This window comes from Coffea eugenioides, chromosome 8, assembly GCF_003713205.1.
Source record: "Coffea eugenioides isolate CCC68of chromosome 8, Ceug_1.0, whole genome shotgun sequence".
NCBI lineage: Eukaryota > Viridiplantae > Streptophyta > Magnoliopsida > Gentianales > Rubiaceae > Coffea > Coffea eugenioides.
The window spans coordinates 31,713,956-31,734,219 of NC_040042.1; the positions used below are offsets into that span (position 1 = coordinate 31,713,956).

The 20,264-nt window shown below is 36.6% G+C and overlaps 2 protein-coding genes across 2 annotated transcripts; both read left to right on the forward strand.

The window, feature by feature from the left end:
• The first annotated feature begins 4,089 nt into the window (after nucleotides 1-4,089).
• Nucleotides 4,090-4,539, forward strand: LOC113779031. The gene has a single exon (XM_027324439.1). It carries the CDS (start codon nucleotides 4,205-4,207, stop codon nucleotides 4,505-4,507), a length of 303 nt encoding a protein of 100 aa, XP_027180240.1. The 5' UTR covers nucleotides 4,090-4,204; the 3' UTR covers nucleotides 4,508-4,539.
• Nucleotides 4,540-10,882: 6,343 nt separating this feature from the next.
• LOC113780538 lies at nucleotides 10,883-13,015 on the forward strand. The gene is made up of 6 exons (XM_027326335.1): nucleotides 10,883-11,351; nucleotides 11,421-11,710; nucleotides 11,785-11,910; nucleotides 11,974-12,366; nucleotides 12,472-12,819; nucleotides 12,896-13,015. Exons 1-6 carry the CDS (start codon nucleotides 10,883-10,885, stop codon nucleotides 13,013-13,015), a joined length of 1,746 nt encoding a protein of 581 aa, XP_027182136.1.
• The last annotated feature ends 7,249 nt before the right edge of the window (nucleotides 13,016-20,264 follow it).

A 20,264-nucleotide genomic window follows, 5' to 3' on the forward strand; every position in this document is an offset into this window, starting at 1 on the left:
GCTGAGTTTGTCGTTTAGGTTGAGGTTTTAGAATTATTGATAGTGGAGGTGGTCATGGAGATAATGATACTAATTAGGGATGTGGAAATATGGAAGGTTTAGAATAGCAGAGATGAGGGTTAAAAATGGTTTTGTGATGTTGAATATATTCCACATTTTTTAAAGAATTTTAAGAGAAAGTAAAATGAATTTCACAATTTCATGAGGGCATTTCAGGTTATTCATTCAAAATTTTGACCTGAACAAATTTTGTTACCAAAATGGTAATTTAAAGGGAGGTAATTTTTGAAATCTCAAGGGAACTAGGTGTAATTGTCAAAAACCTCAAGGGAGGTTTATGAAATTATCCCTACAAACTAAATCGGAATCTGATTATCCCTACAAACTAAATCGGAATCTGATAGTTGCTAGGATCAGAATTTGGGACTTTGTAGTAGGGGTGTCCACGGTTTAAGTTTGGACTGGAACTAGCCTGATAATTTTTTAAACTAGAATCGGAATCGAATTTTGGAAATTAGAACCATAACCATAACCGTGACTAAAGGTTTAGGTTCAGGTTCACCAATATTTTGAATCAGAACTGGAATTGATAGTTTAGGATCCATTCAAACCGTCCAAAAATACGTTTGCTATTTAAACTTATTTGGCCAGTTTAGAATTTAATGTCAATATGTCAGCACCTAATACCAGCAAAGCCAAGCCCAACCCAACAATCTATTGTTCTATCTATTAGTAGGTCTGTACCTTATAACTAGTCTAACTTCAAGACTAAAATAATCTAATCAACAATGAAATATTTTTCATAAAATTTGTATGATTTTCTCTTTTTCCTTACACATGATAATATAATAAATCTCTTTTTTTTTTTTTACATTCATTGTCATATTTTCTTAGAATTAATTTTATAATAACAAGTATTTAAACATAATTAAAAGAACGGAAACCGTAATCAGAAGAAATTGGAACCGTAACTAAAATAAAATCAGAATTGAAATCGGACCGGAACCGGAAGTTCAAAAATCATAACTATAACCATCTCTATAAGGGCCCGTTTAGATTCCACCTTTCAGAAGAACTAAAATCATCGATTTTTTAAACCGAAACCAAGGGTTCTGGAACTGTCATCATACCTGCTCTGTTGTATTTAAGTCCATCACAACAAAATCTTTTGCTGCTACCAGTTATATAGAATTTTTTGCCCCTTTTTGCTAGTTTAAGATCTCCTGGTCAGAATTTAGATTACAAAGATATGTCAATTTCCAGCCTCCTCTCGAGGATTTGGTAGAGGATGTGCTTGCGAGATTGCCTCTGCTGTGACTGCAGTCTCCATTACAATTCAAGTGCATATCAAAATCATGGTTTGACCTAAGTAGGCCTGTTAATTGGGCCATCTGAGCAGGGCTTTAATAAATTCATATTCAACTCTTATAGTTAGTATTACTTCAAGTTTCAACCTATGAGTTTCAGGTTGATAAATATGAAGTTCATACTTGACTTACAAAATATTCGAGTTATGAGACTAATTTGGATTTAGTTAAAACTCACTTATGGCTGTTTAATTTCCTTAACATAATTATTATAACTATTAAGTTTTAAAGTTAATTTAATATCCACATGACTACAACATTAAAACTATACATGAACCAATAAAAATTCATTAAAAAGTACATAAACCAATATTTTTTTAACAATAATATATCCAATTACTTCAAAATACATGAAAAATAGAAATAAAACATGATTAATAGTCAATATGCCTTCAAATGCTCTCAATTTGCTCGTACTAAGATTTGTCCACTCCCTTTGTTCACAATGACCAAGATTTGAACAAAAAAATATTTTTATCAAATCCAAATAGAAGGAAACAAATTGATTTGTCTCATAAGTAACATAAGAATCTATAAGAAAGAAGAAAATAGAGCAAGAAATGATGGTAGTCAGTTCAAGTAGAGTTTAAACTAGTGGAGTATACAAAATGCATGCTTTGTCATTGAAATTATCCATGTATGCTTAATCAAAATATAAGCAGTCATTACAAAAAAAAAAAAAAAAAAAACAATGAGTCAGAGTTTCGCCCCCTCAACTTAAAATTTCAGGTTGCGTCCTTGCACATATCCTCAAGTTTCTCCAGGCATCACCAGGGGAATTGGTACCATAGATTAAACTATAATGTACTATAAAGATCCGCTAAAAATATTAAAAAAAAAGTCACCATTAGATTGTGACTTACAATTTCAAAAAAAGTTTTTAACTAAAACAAGAAGTAAATTAAGTATTAAAAAGGATGGTTGAAATATAGAAAAGAGTAGATTGTTCAAAGATAACTCTTAGTCTTAATCAGGGGCGGGATGGTTTGGGTGGTATGGGAGACAGAGTATAAGTGGGAGATTCCGAATTCGAAACCTCTCACTTTCACTAAAAAAAAGTTTAAGAAAAAACTCTTAGGTTCCGTTTGATAAAACTGAATCTGAATTCTGAAATCTGAATACTGAAACAATTAATTTGCTGAATTTTAAGCATTGAAAAGAAATATATGAATGTCTGAATTTTAATGCTAAACTTATTTATACTATTTGATAAATATTTATAACTGAATGCTTAATAAGTTTAATTTGATAATTTTGCCCTTATATCTTTTCATTCAAAAAAGAAATAAAACCTATGATTTAATTAGCTTAAAATTGTTAGGTATGAAAATGACAATATTTTCTTTTAAATCAAATTAATATAAAAAGATGAAATATATTATATGAAGAGTATGGAGAAGATGTGAAAGTCATTAAAAGGGAGAAAAGAAAAACACAAAACCCTTAAATAGAGAATATCAGGTTGTTTAATTAGATAAGAATTTTGAACATAATTAACAAACAAGGGTATATTTGATAGATAAGATAAGGCAGTTGAAATAATTCTATTGATTCTTATCTGAATTAAGCATCTAGTTAGGATTCTTGTGTTGAAAAAAATACACACAAGTACAGCATTGCTTAACAAGTTCAGCAGATGGATTTTTATTTATCGAACATTCAAAACATCTGAATGTCTGAAAAAATTCAGTTTCAGCACTTTTTTATGTTATCAAACATAGCCTTAGTTTTAATCTGAATAGAAGTATTTATACTAGTGCTTAGAGTACACCCAATGTGTGTGCACATTAGAAATAATTTTTAATTTTTATGAATATATTAATTTTATTTTTACAAAATTAAATTTTATATAAATTTGTCATCGAAAAATTGCAGTTTATTAGTAATTTTTTCTTTAATCCAATTATAGCTAATTTGGTAGTTACAATATTTAAGGGAGTTATGAGAGATTATATTAGCAATGTGATTAGGTAGTTAGGATAAAAATCAAAATTTTAAGGAAAAAATTGGAAGTTCAAAAATGACACAAAATATGTATCCCAATTGCTACCTCCCTCCCTTTATTATTGTATAGATATCAAAAAACAGAATACATGATTTTGGTGGGCAATGGTCGGAAGGACAAGAAGGTTAATATACAAAGGTAAAAAAAAAAAAAAAGAATCAAAGGATAAAAGAAGTATTTGCTAGAAGGTTGCTGATGTATTTGTGTATTAGAGTAATTCCGTATTAACTTGCCATGACAAAAAATAGACAGAATAACCGTTTTAAAAGAAAATAAATTATAGAAATACTAACATAGTTTGAGCTGGTCCTGTCAAATTGAGTTGAGAACAAGAAAAAAACTAGATTTCAGCAAAAACCTAAAATTATGAGAGGATGTTTAGCCAAATCTCAAGATGAACAAATAAAACCAACCTTTAATACAACAAAACAAAAAATCATTTAATGGAACATAAAATATTATGGTGGTGGGTCCAGTCGGTTAAACTTTCAAGGAAATACACCTAAATTTCCTCAAATACGACAGATGTCCACAAAAGCCAATGAATCAGCATGTACAAGCCACGTTTGTTAAACATGTCAACACAAAATCCTCTCTAAATTGACACATGTCCAACTCGAATCTCATCATCCCAAAAACCGTCAATAGTCAAAAAGAACGTGGCAGAACCCCCAGCCCCCCACCCCTCCCAAAAAAAAAAAACCCTCCCTCCTTCCCCAATGACACAAGGTCACACACTACAAGTTATAGACCATATAATCAAATCCCAACTTCAGATTTTACAAAATTCCCAACTTTGTAAAAACAAGAAGAATAAAAAAGAGGTTCAAAAATGGCAGGAGGTGAAGATTGGAGGAACAATGCAGACACCCACAAAATGAGCCCGGAAGATGTGAGAAAAGCAGGAGTAGACAACTCAAAAAGGCCACCAGGCCATAGCCCTGGTGGTGTTTTGCATCAAAGGAGAAATTTGCCGTATAGTCCTACTACTATGGCTCTTATTGGCTTTGCTATTGCTGGTTCTATCTTTTACTTCACTTTGTATGCTAAGAAAAAGGCTGAAGCAAGTGCTAGGGATGTTGCTAGGGTCAGTACTAATACTGCTGACCCTCATGATACTCGTCCACGCAAATAGAGACAATTTCTCTGTTGTAATAGGTTTGTAGAATCTTTTGTAGAACTACATACGTTTTTTTTTCAATTATATGTTTGTAGTACTACATATGTTTTGTTTGAATCATATATAGTTGTTTGCTTTTGTTTTGAATTGAGTCTTAGTTCGTTATAGGATCTAACAATGAGAGAAGTAATTTATAGCTGAATAAAATTTGTTGCACACTTCTGCCCAAGTTGATCAGTCTTGGAGAATGCAAGGTAATTAACAAGCATACGACCACTAGACCTATAACAAGTCAATCGAGAATTTGGCACAGCGATGGAGATGAAAATTTTGGACCAAAATCTGTTGTTATTGTTATAGGTTTGTAGAATCTTTTGCAATACTAGCTACATGTTTTGTTTGAATTATATATAGCCGTTTGCTATTTGTTTTTTTTAAAGTGAATCTTGATTTGTAACAGGAACAAAATTGAGAGAAGTAATTCATAACTGAATTAAATTTGTTGCACACTTCTATCCAAATTGGTTCTTGGGGAGAATGGTAATTAACAAACACATACAACAATTAAACCTTTAAAAAGTCAACAATAATTTGGCACATCTGTGCAGATGAAAATTTTGAATCAAAATTTTTGGACCAAAATCTGTTATTGTCATAGGTTCGTAGAATCTTTTGTAATAGGGTAAATTACATTTTACCCCTGTGGTTTAGCGTTTTTTTATATAATCCCTATGATTTCAAAAACTATACATAACCCGCTCATGGTGTGGATTAAAGTATTAAAGTGACGAAAATAGTTATTCATAACGGAACTTCTAAAAATATCAAAATTATCCTTATAAATACATAACACACTAACCTTGTATGATTTTTATGTTTTACTATATAACCCTCTTATAGTTTAATATTTTATCATATAATCTCTTTATAGTTTTCAAAATATACACATAACCCCCCTTGGTTAATAAATAATTTTCAATTTTACATAAGGGTATTTTTTATATTTTAGGTGACTCCGTTATGAATGATCATTTCCATCACTTTGACACTTTAATCCAAACTATGAGGGGGTTATGTATAATTTTTGAAACCATAGGGGGGTTATGTAAAAAAAATACTAAATTACAGGGGTAAAGTGGAATTTGCCCTTTGTAATACTAGCTACATCTTTTGTTTGAATAATATATAGTTGTTTGTTTTTTTTTTTTTAAGTGAATCTTGATTCGTAATGGCAAAAAAAATTGAGAGCAGGAATTTAATATCTAAATTAAATTTGTTGCACACTTCTATCGAAATTAGTTTTGGGGAGAAAGGTAATTAACAAACTCATACAACAACTAAACATTTAAAAAGTCAATCAAGACTTGGTCACAACTATATGGAGATGCAAAATTTGGACCAATTAAAATCTTTCAGAATTGGTAAATTTTCTTAGTGTTTACACAAAGTTCAATGATGAGGAGTGGTAACCTTCTTGATATCATCCATCGCATCAACCAAAATGGCCCAAACTAACATTGGATAAACATTTTTTTTTTGTACAGTGCAATCATTAGTTCAGGAGAGAAACCTTTGTAGTTTAATTCCTGATTTTTGTGACAAAATGGTTCCACGATAACAGCAAATTGAGCTGCAATGGGACGTGTGTACGTAAATTGGCTAGAAATCTTTACCCGAAAAAGAAAGAAAGAATGAAATTACCCAGTTATAGAAGATTTGAGAAAATTATCATTCAGTCCTTCATCTTTTAGGTGTTGCTGATGTGGTCCGAGATTTATCATCGCGCATCAATATGATCCCTTGTCTTCATAATTCACTATTGTACCGGATAATTGAGGGAAATTAAAAGAAGAAGCCATCGAAGCTGCACATGCATCATTAAAACAATACATCGGTGAACAATTTCGATTTTTTGAGGTTTTAGTCAGTATAACTCCCTGAATTAAATTTTAAAAACTTGACCAAGGTAGCCATTTACTGAAAATTGAAGGTAAACATTTAATGAAAGTTAATGGTTATGACTATAGGATTAGAAAATATATTAATTCAAATAATCCTGATTTTTTAAAACTTCTAAACCTCAACCAATTTACAAAAGAGAAAGTAGTTTATATTGAATGTTTACAATATTTTGTTTAGTATATTGCATATCCTTTTCAAAATTTGGCTCATTTTAAGTTCTACATGTAGTATATTCTTTTTTCATTCTCCAACTATATTTAAATAGTTAATCAAAAAAATAGTTTATCAATTTAAATGAATATTTGGATTTTTAAATTTTATGTTGCAGTATTTAATTGTACTACTGAATGCAAAATGACCGGTGCATAGGAACTAGTTCTCTTAATAAAAGCAGATCCTTATGGTCATTAACCAGCAACTACAAAAGAAAAGATTGTATCGAAGTTAACTAATTCTAACAAACTTGTTTCAAGGGGAAAACAAAAAAGAAAAAAAGAGAAACCATTGCATTAATAAATCCTATCTTGGCCCAAAAAACAAAAAAAAAAAACATGCAAATGCGTTCATAATTAATCATTCAAGACAAATTAATTGTAATAAAAAATGGCATCACAATAGCATAACTAACCACCCAATATCCTTAGGACACATGTCCTTACAATCTTTCTGTGTTCTTTGTGAATGATAGTGTCTAATTTTGGCTCCAAAAATCCAGTCATTCACAGTTATACAGCCAATTATAGCTCGGAAAACTCACTACTTCTCTGTTGCTTGTGGCCGTGTTAAGCTAAACCATCACCATCCAAAAATTCCAGATTTCTATTGCCAATTGAAGATCTATGATGTGCAGTTATAGCATTATCTGAGAAGGAACTTAGGCACTTGAAATAACGGAAAAGATCAACCATAAGCAAATTGGACAACCCACAAACAATCTACAGAACGTTAACTATCATTAGTCAATTATTACTCTTCCCATTATCTCCAGCTGAGTCCGGATCAATGCACAACTCCCTAACGTTCATCCAATTCCAAAACCAACAACCAAACTTTAACAACATTTCAACATGCAACAGAGCAGAATCGATCACAGTAAAGAAATCAACGTTTGTACACACACACATATATATATATATGGATGACAAACATAAAAGTTAAGCTTTTTCTTATAAAGACCAAGAAAAATTGAATCTTGAAGATTGATATCAGATTATCATATGAAGCCCTTAAAACCAAAGATCATAATCAAGATTTTCTTTTTTATTTTCACCTTAATGAAATCAACATCTGTGCACATTTGTTATGGATTAAAAGCACAAAATTCTTCTTTATATTCACCATAAAGAAATCAACATCTATACGCATATTTCGACGGACTAAAAGCAAGAATTTTAGATCTTTCCGATAAAAATTGATTCTTGAAAAATTTCAGAGCTCCTTAATAACCCGAAGCGTAACAAGCAAAGGTTGCAATCAGACGCGCCTGAATGGAGTTATCCTTTAAGTGTAACGTAGCAGCAACTTTGTCCTTGGCTTCTCCCAAGAATATTAACCATCCCCTTCGCCTCACATGATTGATCAATTTTCTCACAGGGGATGAATCAGAGAAAGTGTTACTGATCAGGTGGGCCAGGCCTTCTGTGCAGCCGCAATGAGGCCTGGGTTTTGAAGACGTTCTGGCAAGTACCGCACTTATTCTTGAGGTACCTGGTGTGAATGCGTTTATTGTGATCTTTGAGGCCATTTTCAGTATGCTTCTTTTCAGAACAGAGAAGGCAGTAGCCAACCTCAAAATCAGGGTGTTTCTTGGGTGTTGGTGCATGTAGTTCATGATTGGGTGGTAGTGCATGCTCTTCAGTGACTTCTTCATGGTCCATAAGGCGGTGCAGGGTGATTGTGGTTCTGGGTGGAAGCAATGAAGATCAGGCAGTACAGAAGTGGAAGGGGAGGGAAAAGGAGCTATCGGTTAGAGGTTTTGTTTAGCAGAATAATATATGAGAAATGGTTTGTAAAGAGGGCATAATTTCTAATTTTTATCTTCATGTCCAGTTTGCCAAAGTTTATCAAAACGGCCTATTACATCCTATTTTCCAAGAATATTATTGCTTATCAAAATTTTCATAAAAATTTGGACAAATCAATTTTTAGCCATTGTGGCTTCGCATTATATTACACAATTCCATTAGGGTTCAAAAATGTTCCCTTATAGTTTTATGTAATGTGATTAGAGTCTCGTAGTGTCTAATTATTAAGGCTGAGACTTCAGAAATTAAATGATCTGGATTCAAATCAACTCCGTCCCCCCTTGTTTAGATCCCACTCTTAGAACCTCATAGTGATCAGTATTAGACAACGATATAATTGGAATTTTTAACTAAAGCTGCTACTTGAGGGATTTCCATCAATTTTAAATTTGTGTACAAAATGGTAGGGAGTTAAGTAGATATTTTTTAAACTATAAAAGGATTATGTGATAAATAAAAGGGCAAAAAACCACGGTAGTTCTCTAACTTTCAACTTTGCGCACTTTTAGTCCTCCAACTAATAATTGCGCAAATGTAGTTCTCGAATTAAAAAAATTGTATCTTTATAGTCCATCCGTCCAATTTGGACGTTAAGTTGGACGGGAGAGACATCACGGACTACTCTCATAACATTTGTTGGGGGCAATCTCGTACAAAAAATAACAAAGTCCCTCGAAAACAACAAAGTCCCCTTGAAAACAACAAAGTCCCTCCAAAAGGGGCAAAGTTCGGACTGTTAGTGGAACTCCTTCTTCTCCAATTAACCCTAAATTATGCCTTCCAGTGACGAGATTTGCAGCAGAGAAAAAGACGAGAAGGGTTTGAAGTCTGCCCAGAGGAATGGTGGAATGGAAAATTAGGAAAAGGGGCGTCTACTTCGACCCCCAGTTAGTATACGGTATGTGCACTTAAACTGTACAAAGTTCTGCAAAAATGAGCAACAATTGATGGTTATTTGTGTTATAGTGATTGCTAAGTACATAGGAAGTTTTATTTTGGTTGTGGGATTGAATGTGAGGGTGTTTTGTCTCAAATATGGGAGGAAAGTGGTCCCATATTTGGGTTCACTGTCTCTGTCTATAAATAAGCACCAGTGGTCCTGAAGCATATTTTTTAAATTACTGGGCCATGACTACTTTGTCTTGTTGAGCTAGCCAAATTATTTAATTTCTGATGTTGATTAGTTTAGTATATATTAGTACCTATTGACCTAGGTTTGGGATTAAGGTCTTTTATATACAAAATTAAAGAGTTAATTAATTAGTTACCAAATTAACTCGTAATTGTTAATGTAGATGCAGGATCTGAATGGTTTACTATAAGAATGCATCACGGGGGAAAGATTCATTGGGGAAGTTACATAAGTTATGTTGGTGGTGATGTGGACGAAGTAGACTTATGTGATTGTGAACGGATGTCAATTCATGAACTGAATCAAATGGTAGAGAAGCTAGGTCATGATCAGGAAACCATAATGTATTACTATCTTGAACCAATTGAAGATCTTAACAGTGGGTTAAGGGAATTGTGTACAGATGCTGATGTAAACAAATTTTGTACCTTGGCTTATGAATATAAAGTGATGGAGGTTTACTGTAACCACTTAACAATTGAAGAAATTGATCAAGTTTTGATGGAGGCTGCAGGTAGGGGTAATTCAGTAGAGCAGAAAAAATGTGGTGTGGTAATCGAAGAACTAGATGATGAAGGTAGGGTAGTTGTGGAACCTTGTTTACAAATGGTACCTAGTAGAGGTGGGGCATCACAGTCAACTTGGCAAACTGTTGACAATGAAACTGGGCAGACTTCAGCAGAACCATTAAGGGACAATGGACCAACTGCTGAAAATCCAAGGAATGAACAGGGCACTACACATGAGGGGCTTGGAACTACACATGAGGGCACTACACATGAGGGGCCTGGAACTACACATGGGGGCACTACACATGATGGTGAAGTTGCATCTGAATCAGATGCTGAAGTAGAGAGGTTTCGTTGGGATAATGATTATTGTGGAGATGAACAGCTTCTTTATAACCTCATTAGAGAAGGAGACAGGCAGCAACTGGATACAAGAGGTGAACAACAGCATGATATATCTGAGAGGTCTTCGCAGGCTAGAAACCAGCATCAACAGTCTAAAAACCAAATAAGAGCTGAGCAACAACCCCAACAGCCCTCAGTTCAGCAGAAAACCAACAATCAGCAACCACAACAGCCAAAAAAGGGAAAGAAACAAGTGAGGAGAAGAAAAGAGAAACATGTAGATGAAGGTCCTTAGAGGCAGACAAATGCATTGGATGAAAACTATGTACCGTATCACTTAAGCAGTGATTACAGTTCATCAGAAGAAGATGAGAACCAGTTCGAAGGCAGATACAAGAGATTTGTATGGGATAAATTCATGATAGACCCCAAGTTTGAATTGGGGATGAAATTTGAGTCAAGGCAACAATTCAAGGCAGCAGTGACCGAATATGGTATCAAAAAAGGTAAATCAGTCTGGACATGTAAAAATGATACCAAAAGGATGAAGGCTGTTTGTAGAGACCCGTGTCCTTGGTTTGTCTTTGCATCAATTGAGAGAGCACTTGGTACATCAGATTTGGTGGTAAATACAATGCATGATGTGCATGAGAATTGCAATCACGCTTGGAAGAATAAAAACATGACTTCTACATGGCTATCCAATAGGTATATGGAGAGAATCAGGTCTAACACAAAGATGCCTGTTAGGGAGCTTAGGCAAACTGTTCATGAGGATTATGAGGTTGAGATTTCTAAATGGGTGGCTAGAAAACCAAGAGCCAAGGTTATACAGCTTATTAAGAGGTTTGCAGAGGCACAATACAAGAAGATTTGGGAATATTACAGTGAGATAAAGAAGACACATTAGGGAAGTACTATGGAGGTTATGTTTACCCCATTCAAACTGCCTACAGGTAATCCAAGATTCATGCGACTATACTGCTGCCTTGGGCCACTTAAGAAAGGCTTTAAGGATAGTTGTAGGGCTATTATAGGCTTAGATGGATGCCATCTGAAAGGCACTTATCCAGGACAATTACTTACTGTTCTTGGAGTGGACCCTAACAATGGTTATTGGCCAATTGTGTGGGCAGTTGTGGAGAAAGAAGCCACGGAACAATGGACATGGTTTCTAAAGTTGTTGAGTGAGGATTTGGATATACAAAACCAATGCCACTACACTTTTATCTCTGACCAACAAAAGGTTATGCACTATATCATTGTAATCTGGTTTCTAACATCTAGATGAAGGTGTTTACTTTTCTATTTATATTGCAGGGACTGGACAGAGCATTAGCTGAGGTGCTTCCAAACTGTGAGCACCGATATTGTGTGCAGCATTTATATAGAAATTTTAAGAAAAAGCATCCAGGAGAGGCGTTGAAGGAGAGATTTTGGAATATTGTATGTTGTACTACACCTGAGCACTTCAATAACGCAATGTCAAACTTGGAGACGTATGACTAGGAAGCACACAACTGGGTGAAAAAGGCACCTCATCCTCGGCATTGGTGCAAGGCATTTTTCCCAACTCATGCCAAAAGTGATATGATGGTCAATAACCTTTGTGAATCTTTTAATGCTCATATCCTTGAAGCCAGAGATCAGCCTGTAATTTCACTACTAGAGACTATCAGAGAGTATATTATGGATAGGATTCAACAAAGAAAGACAGCTATGGAGAAATGTAAAGGTCCTATTGGACCACTGCCCAAGGAAATTGTTGATGAAAGAGTGAAGCGTTCAACTCACTGGAATCCTATTTGGAATGCTGCTGTTGGTTATCAAGTGAAGGGCCTTAAAGGAGACCAATATGCTGTAGACCTAAAAAAAAGGCATTGCACCTACAAATTATGGGCCGTAAGTGAAATTCCTTGCTGTCATGCAATAGCGGCAATTCATAGGAATAATAGAAATCCTTATAACGAACTTGAAGGTTGATACAGTACAGATCTATTTTTGAAGATATATTGTAATATCCTCCAATCAATTAGTGGTGAAATTCTATGGCCCCCATCCACCATGCCTATATTGGACCCACCACTCACTGTTGCTCAGCCTGGGAGGCCAAGAAAGGCTCGAAGGAAAGACATCACAGAGGAAAAAAATCATGGTAGAAAATTGAGAAGGAGAATTATTATACATTGCAAAAAGTGTGGGAAGGCAGGTCACAATGCAGCTACATGCTGCAAAGAAGGGTCTACTCAATCTAATCAAGTAGAAGACGATACTGATATTGGTCTACATACTCCACAGGGTGCAGAAAATCCTAGAAGTCCAAAGTCCTCTACGAGGCCATCTAAAAGGCAGACTGTAAGTGTACAGAAATTGTGGTATACATGAAAAGGCAGATTAAATCTTACTTTTTGTTAATTGTTGCCATTGATAGGTTAGAAAGGACCAGCAAAGGAAGAAAAAAAGAAATGTGCAGCAACAATCTCCTCAAGTTCACGAGGCGTATGAGTATCAGAATGAACACCAACATAAGGCATTTGAATCTGAGCATTAGCATCAGATTGAGATACATCAACAGCAAGTGGATCAGCAAGACCACCAATCATCATTCCAGCATGGCGTTAATCTTCAAGAACAACAAGCCTCTTGTAGCACTCCCTTAACACAGAAACTACCTCCTAAGAGGCAGAAGCAGAAAAATTCAACAAATCAGCCTTTAATAGATACTGATAAAGGATTTATCAATCTGAACTACGCATATTGGGGCAAACAACCTCCCTTCACTGTTGGGAATTGGAAGGGAAAATGGAGTGGCAGGGGCAGAGGAAGAGCTGGTAGAGGAAGAGGAAGAGAAACTGGAGGTACAAGAGGATAGATAGTTGTTTAATCCAACAACACCCACTGTTTTGCAAAACCAACAGTACTTTATTGTTGGATCTCTTTTGACTAGGAAATGTCTTTTGTCTTTCTTTTGTAATAGACAGCTTTTGACCAAGTAATAGTTTTGTCCAACTGCTTAGCTTTTTGTGTATAAGTTGATTAGTTTTTTCCTACTAATTGTTAAATGGTCAAGCTTGACTATTGTATCCCTTTTGACTACTATGTTGGATGGTATCAAGGAAATGAATGAATGAATAAAACAGGGCATTTTGTTTTGTTTTGTTTTATTCTATTCTGGTTACTACTATTATTTTTAGCACACAGTTGGATGGTATCAAGTAAATGAATGAATGAATATAACAGGTCATTTTGTCTTTTTTTTTTTTGTTTTATTCTTGTTTCTACTATCTGCATTCATTCATTTTTCCCATTCTAATGTCGTCTTCATGTGTGGCTGCCAGCCTGCCAAGCACAATGGACCACCAGTTCAAATTCATTCTATTACTTCCATTCTTCCAAAAGCATACAGTACAATTCAAAGGCCAATACAATATGACAGGATTACAACACAATTTTTACAGTTATCTTAAAGTCAGATTACTCCATCAGCATCTTGCTAAATTGTATCTGGTCAGCTATGCAATTTTCATAGAGCTTTTTCAATTTGCAGCATTCCAGAAGTTCATCTTTCATCTCGAGGCCAAACCACCATTAATAAGATTAAAACTGAAGAGAGTACCAGTAGTCTTAGAAGCCACTTCCTAATATGCTTTTGCCTCGCCAATTCGTGTTCCATATCCTTCACTTTCACCTTCAACTTTGCAGCTTTTGACTCCAATTTGGTCAGTACAGTTTGCAATTCATCCATTTGTTGCTTAGTTGCATTCACCCTTCTTAGAAGACCGGGTATCACCTCAATTGACCGACGACACATTTCCCCGTCGATCCAATCCCAAAAGTCGCAATCCCCATCTGCGCATACTGCATACCTCCTGCCAGGATTCCGAGATGTCCACGAAGTCACCATCTTTGTCAATTTACCGCAGGAGCACACAGGGAGAGTTGGAGTGTTGAATCTCCTCATTTTCGGCTCAATTGAGACAAAAAATGTACTGTCAATTGGACTGAAAATGGAAAAGAAGAAGATTTACCAGTCCTACAAGCTTCAGATGTCAATTGGAATGAAAATGGAGAAGAAGGAGATTTTTAATTTAAGATAAGTCCCTCTGCTGTGCTGACGAGATTGCCCTCAACAAATGTTATGAGAGTAGTCCGTGATGTCTCTCCCGTCCATCTTAACATCCAAATTGGACAGATAGACTATAAAGATACAAATTTTTTAATTCGAGGACTACATTTGGGTAATTATTAGTTGGAGGACTAAAAGTGCGCAAAGTTGAAAGTTAGAGGACCACCGCGATTTTTTGCCCTAAATAAAATCAAGGAGATGATCTAATTAGCAATTCATGCCAAAATTGCCCTCTCGAATTTGTCACATTATTTCATCCTTGGATAAAGGCAATAGAAAAGAAGTGGAAATGCAATTTAATTATAATCATAAAAAAAGATTCAGGAAAATAAGCAAACAGCGTCGATATTTCATTTCCTTTAATTTCAATGAAAAATTACTATTTCAGCCCTCTTTATTTTTGCGTATTACCAAATAGTCCCTATTATCCAAGAATATCTATTTAACCTCTTGTGGATTTTCACAAAATGGTAAATGGACTAAAATCTCCTCTAGTTACAGGGTTAGTTAAAATTTTTGTCATGTCCTTTTTTCACATATTAGACACAAGAAGTGCCTAACCACTTTATATAAGGCTATAGGGAACTATATGGTCGATTGAAAAACCATAACAGGGATAAAGTGATATTATAATCTTACCACGGAGCTATTAACAAGCCAATCCGAGCCACATGTCTAGCTTTTAGCTCAGACTCATTTAATTAATAAATGTCAGGCCTCTGGATCTATTTCTGTCTAGATTGTGAATTAATTCGAAAATTGAGGAAGATTTGGGGAAGAAGGGGAAGATTGGGGACGAAGAGAGCAAGAAAGAGAAGAGAGAATTGAGAGAGAGAGGGAAATAGAGAGAGAAAGTAGCAAAAGAGGGAAATTCTGTTATTATCGTCTGATGCCTTTTTCCACCAATCAAATCCGTACAAATAGGATGAAGTAACCGACTTACTAAATTGTTAACTAATTCTGTTATGCAATTCACACGACGTCGTCCTACTTACTTCAGCTTCCCACGACGTCGTCCTACTTATTGCTAATTCTACTGGCCTCAAAGTGAAATGACAACGTTCGCGAATTTGGGAACAAATTAATTGGTCCAATTTCAATTGATCAATTGCGGTGCTTGACATTGCCTTCCTCTTTTAACAGTCTTGTCCTCAAGACTTGAACTGAGGGAACTGAGCCTGTATGAAGTCCTTATCTTCCCACGAAGCTTCCTCCTCATTGAGCTGACGCCATTTGATCAAGGATTGGATCACAGATTGGCCATTCCTCATGATCACCCTTCTCTTCAAGATGCGTTCAGGTTGCAAGGGGCACTTATCATCCATGTCAAGTTCAGGCAGTGTAGTTGCCACAGACTGCAGGGATCATATCTTCTTTTTGAGCAGCGACACATGGAAGACTGGATGAATGCGTGCTCCAGCAGGTAGTTTGAGGCAATAAGCAACTGGGCCAACCTTGGCTTCGATCTGAAATGGACTATAGAATCTGGCAGACAATTTAAGGCACTTCCTTATGGCAACTGATTGTTGCTTATAAGGCTGCAGTTTCAAGAAAACCTAATCACCAACTTCAAAGGTCCTCTCCATGCGCTTCTGATCAGCAAAGTGTTTCATTCGTTGCTGTGCTTTTGCAAGGTGGTCTTTGATGCTACTGGAAATCCTCAACCTCTCCTGAAGTAATTGAGATGCTGCTGCGATGATGGTGTCAAGGTGAGGACCCAGGGGTAAAGGAGGGGCCTTGTAGCCATATAGTGCTTCAAAAGGAGTTAATTGTAGGCTGGAATGATAGGAGGAGTTGTACCACCATTCTGCCATAGGAAGCCACCTGCTCCAGTTGTGAGGGAACTCTCCAGTCATGCATCTGAGGTAAGTCTCCACGCACTAGTTAAGCCTCTCACTTTGCCCATCTGATTGAGGATAGTAAGCAGAGCTATACCTCAGTTTTGTTCCTGCTAATCTGAAAAGCTCCTGCCAGAATACACTAGTGAAGATTCTATCTCTATCAGTCACACTGGACTCTGGGATTCCATGTAGCTTGAAGATGTTGTCTAGGAAGAGTTGAGCCACTTGTTTTGGCTGTGAAAGGGTGAGCCAAAGCAAGGAAATGTCCTACTTTGGTCAATCGATCAATGATGACCAACACTGTATCATATCCCTGGGATTCTGGGAGGCTTTCTATGAAGTCCATAGTAAGGTGAGTCCAGGCTAAGTGAGGTACAAGTAGGGGTTGTAGCAGACCAGGATAAGGGACATGTTCAGATTTAAATCTTTGACATGTATCACAGGCTTGAACGTACTTGATGACATCCTGCTTCATGTTAGGCCAATAAAATAGAGCCTTCAACCTTTGCCAGCATCCGTTCTGACCCGAGTGTCCACCAATTGCAGAGGCATGGAGAGCTTGAATCAGTTTCTCCCTTAATCCATTGGTAGCTCCCATATAAAGCTTGCCACTGTACTTTAGCAACCCCTTATCCCACTCATACTGTGACTGAGCAGTAGGATCTAGTACTCGTTGGGATATAATACTCTGACATTAAGGGTCAGCATCATAACTCCTTTGAAACTCTTGAATCCATAAGGGTGTAACAGAAGTAATGGCTAAGCAGGATCCTTGCTGAGTGATTCCATCTGAATTCCTGTTATATAGTCTAGACAGTGCATCCGCAACCTTGTTTGTTGATCCTTTCTTGTATTGTATTTCATAATCTAATCCAAGCAATTTAGCCAACCATTTGTGCTGTAGTGTAGTGGTAAGTTTCTGATCTAGCAGGTACTTTAGGGACTAGTGATCTGTCTTGATGACAAAGTGATAGCCTAGCAGAAAATGTCTCCATCTGGTCACTGCCATTACTAGTGCCAACAACTCCTTTTCGTAGGCTGATAATCCCAAGTTCCTAGGTGATAAGGCCTTGTTGAGGAAGGCTATAGGGTGACCTTCCTGCATCAGCACTGCCCCAATCCCTCCACCACTAGCATCAGTCTTAATAGTGAAGGTCTTTAGAAAATCTGGTAGTCTGAGTACAGGACTTGGCACATAATGTGTTTTAGTGAGTCAAAGGCCTTCTGTGCTTCCTCATTCCAAACAAAGTTGTCCTTCCTAAGTAGTTTTGTCAGAGGTTTGCAGATGATCCGATAGTGCCTGATAAACCTTCTATAATATCCAGTCAGCCCCAAAAATCCCTTTAACTCCTTTATATTTTTAGGAGTAGGCCAGTTCATGATGCTCTTTATCTTGGACTGGTCCATGGACACTTCATTTTCAGTTATAGTATGACCAAGATAATCCATCTTCTGCTGTGCAAACGAGCATTTGGATTTTTTTTGCAAATAGTCTGTGCTTTTTCGAGACAGTTAAGACTATTCTCAGATGTTCCAAATGCAACTCAATGGTAGAACTGTAAATCAAGATATCATCAAAAAATACCAAGACAAATTTCCTCAAATATGGCTAGAATATCTAATTCATAAGAGATTGAAAAGTTGCTGGTGCATTGGTCAGTCCAAAGGGCATGACCAAAAATTCATAGTGACCACAATGCATCTGAAAAGTAGTTTTGTGAGTGTCCTTAGGCTTGACTCTGATCTGGTGGTAACCAGAGGTGAGGTCCAACTTAGTTTTGTACTTTGATCCTGCCAACTCATTGATCAGTTCATCTACATTTGGGATAGGATACCTGTCCTTAATAGTCATTTCATTCAAACGTCTGTAATCTACACAAAAACGCCATGTTCCTTCCTTTTTCTTAACCAGTAACATTGGGGAAGCAAAGGGACTATTACTGTGTATAATTATACCATGCTGCAGCATTTCTCTTACCTGCCTTTCCATTTCACCTTTTTGAGAATGAGGATATCGATATGGCTTCATCTTGAAAGCTGTAATCCCTGTTTTAGAGGGATCTCATGGTCGATCTCCCTAGTGGGTGGCAACTCAGTAGGTGTCTGGAATACATCCTTAAAGTCTTCAATAATCTGTTGAACCTCAGCAGACACCTCAGGCTCCTCTGACAACTTCTCCTGTTCCATCCTCAGAGCTAAGCACATTTGCTTCTTGTATTCAATGAAGTGTCTCAGGTCCTTCCCTCTAATAAGATCCAAGTCACAGTTCTCAGCTTGTCCCCTCAGTTGCACTACTTCACCTTGATTGTATAGGGATATAGTCAACTGATGAAAATCAAACGTGATGGGGCTAAAGTGAGTCATCCAGTCTACTCCTAATATCATATCCCAGCCACTTAAGTCCATTACCTTGAGATCAAAGCAGAACTGATGCTGGTTAATCCCCCAGGTTACTTTGGGACATATGGCTTTGCTAGTCACACATGCTCCATTCCCCACAATCACAGAGAATGGTTCCACTAGTTGATAGGGAATATAAATGCAATAACCTTTTCACTACTGATATAACTATCTGAGCTCCCTGTGTCAACTAATATGAGCATTTCCTCCCTATCCCACTTCCCTATCAGCGTTATTGTTTTTCTCTTCATAGCCTCAGACAGTGCATGTAATGACAGTTCCATTACTTGTCCTGGATTCCCTGTGGATTCATCCTGTTCCCCTATAGCATCTTCAAACTCAATTTCCTCTTCCTCATCAGTAACTAAAAGGTTCAGGTGGCCAGGTTTGCACTGATGACCCTGTCCGAACTTCTCTCCACATTTAAAGTAAAGTCCATTGTTCCTTCTGTATTGTAACTCTTCAGCTGAGAGTCTTCTAGGTTCAGATCCTGAGGTGGTCAGTGGTTTGCCTTTGAAAGGAGTATTCCTAAAGGTGTTGGTAGGAGGCACCCTATACTGAGAGCTCTGGATCTGGTGTTGGGAGGAGTTCCTAGAGATTCCAAACCAATCCTCAGATGCAGCCTTCCCTCCCTCCTTGTAGGTTCTTGTCTGAAGCCTCAATGCCTCTTCTTGTAGTGTAGCCAATTCAAATGCTTCTGACAAATTCGTAGGTCTTAACATTTTTATCATAGTTCTGATTTCATCCTTAAGTCCACTGATAAATCTAGATACATAATACTCCTCATCCAGATGTGGATTCCTAACCATCATCAGAGTTTTAAGCTCCTCAAACCTTTCCTGGTACTCCTCTATCTTGCCAGATTGTCTCAGCTTGTTGAATTCCTCCACTACATCTCTTCCGTTTCTACTATCAAACCTTCTATACAACAATTCCTCAAATACTCTCCAAGTCATTCCAGGTTGTTCCAACTTAATCCCCTGGAACCAGTTATCTGCCTTTCCTTCCAAATACATTTCTATAACTTCAACTTTTTGATCTTCGGGAATTTGGTAATTTAGGCAGTATTTATTGCATTTTCGGATCCACTCTCTCGGATTCTCACCAGTAAATATAGGTAGATCAATTTTTGGAGAATTTGGTACCAGAATCTTACTTGTTTCTTTCCTTGCTGTTCTGCTGTTGTCTGATCCAATGTGTAGTCTCTGGTTCATTGGAGGAGTTGGTAAGAGTGGTGCTTGTTCCGTTCTTTGCCTATCATCGTCAGGAACAGCTCTTTCCTTGCTGATCACTGCTCTCATGAAGGCACTGAGCTCCTGCTTCATCTCAGCTACTAGATTCTCCACTCTCTTACTATTTTCTTCTAATTCTGCACGAAATTCCATCTGCATTTGCTGTTGTTGTAGCCGCTAGCTTTGCAGACCTTCCACTAC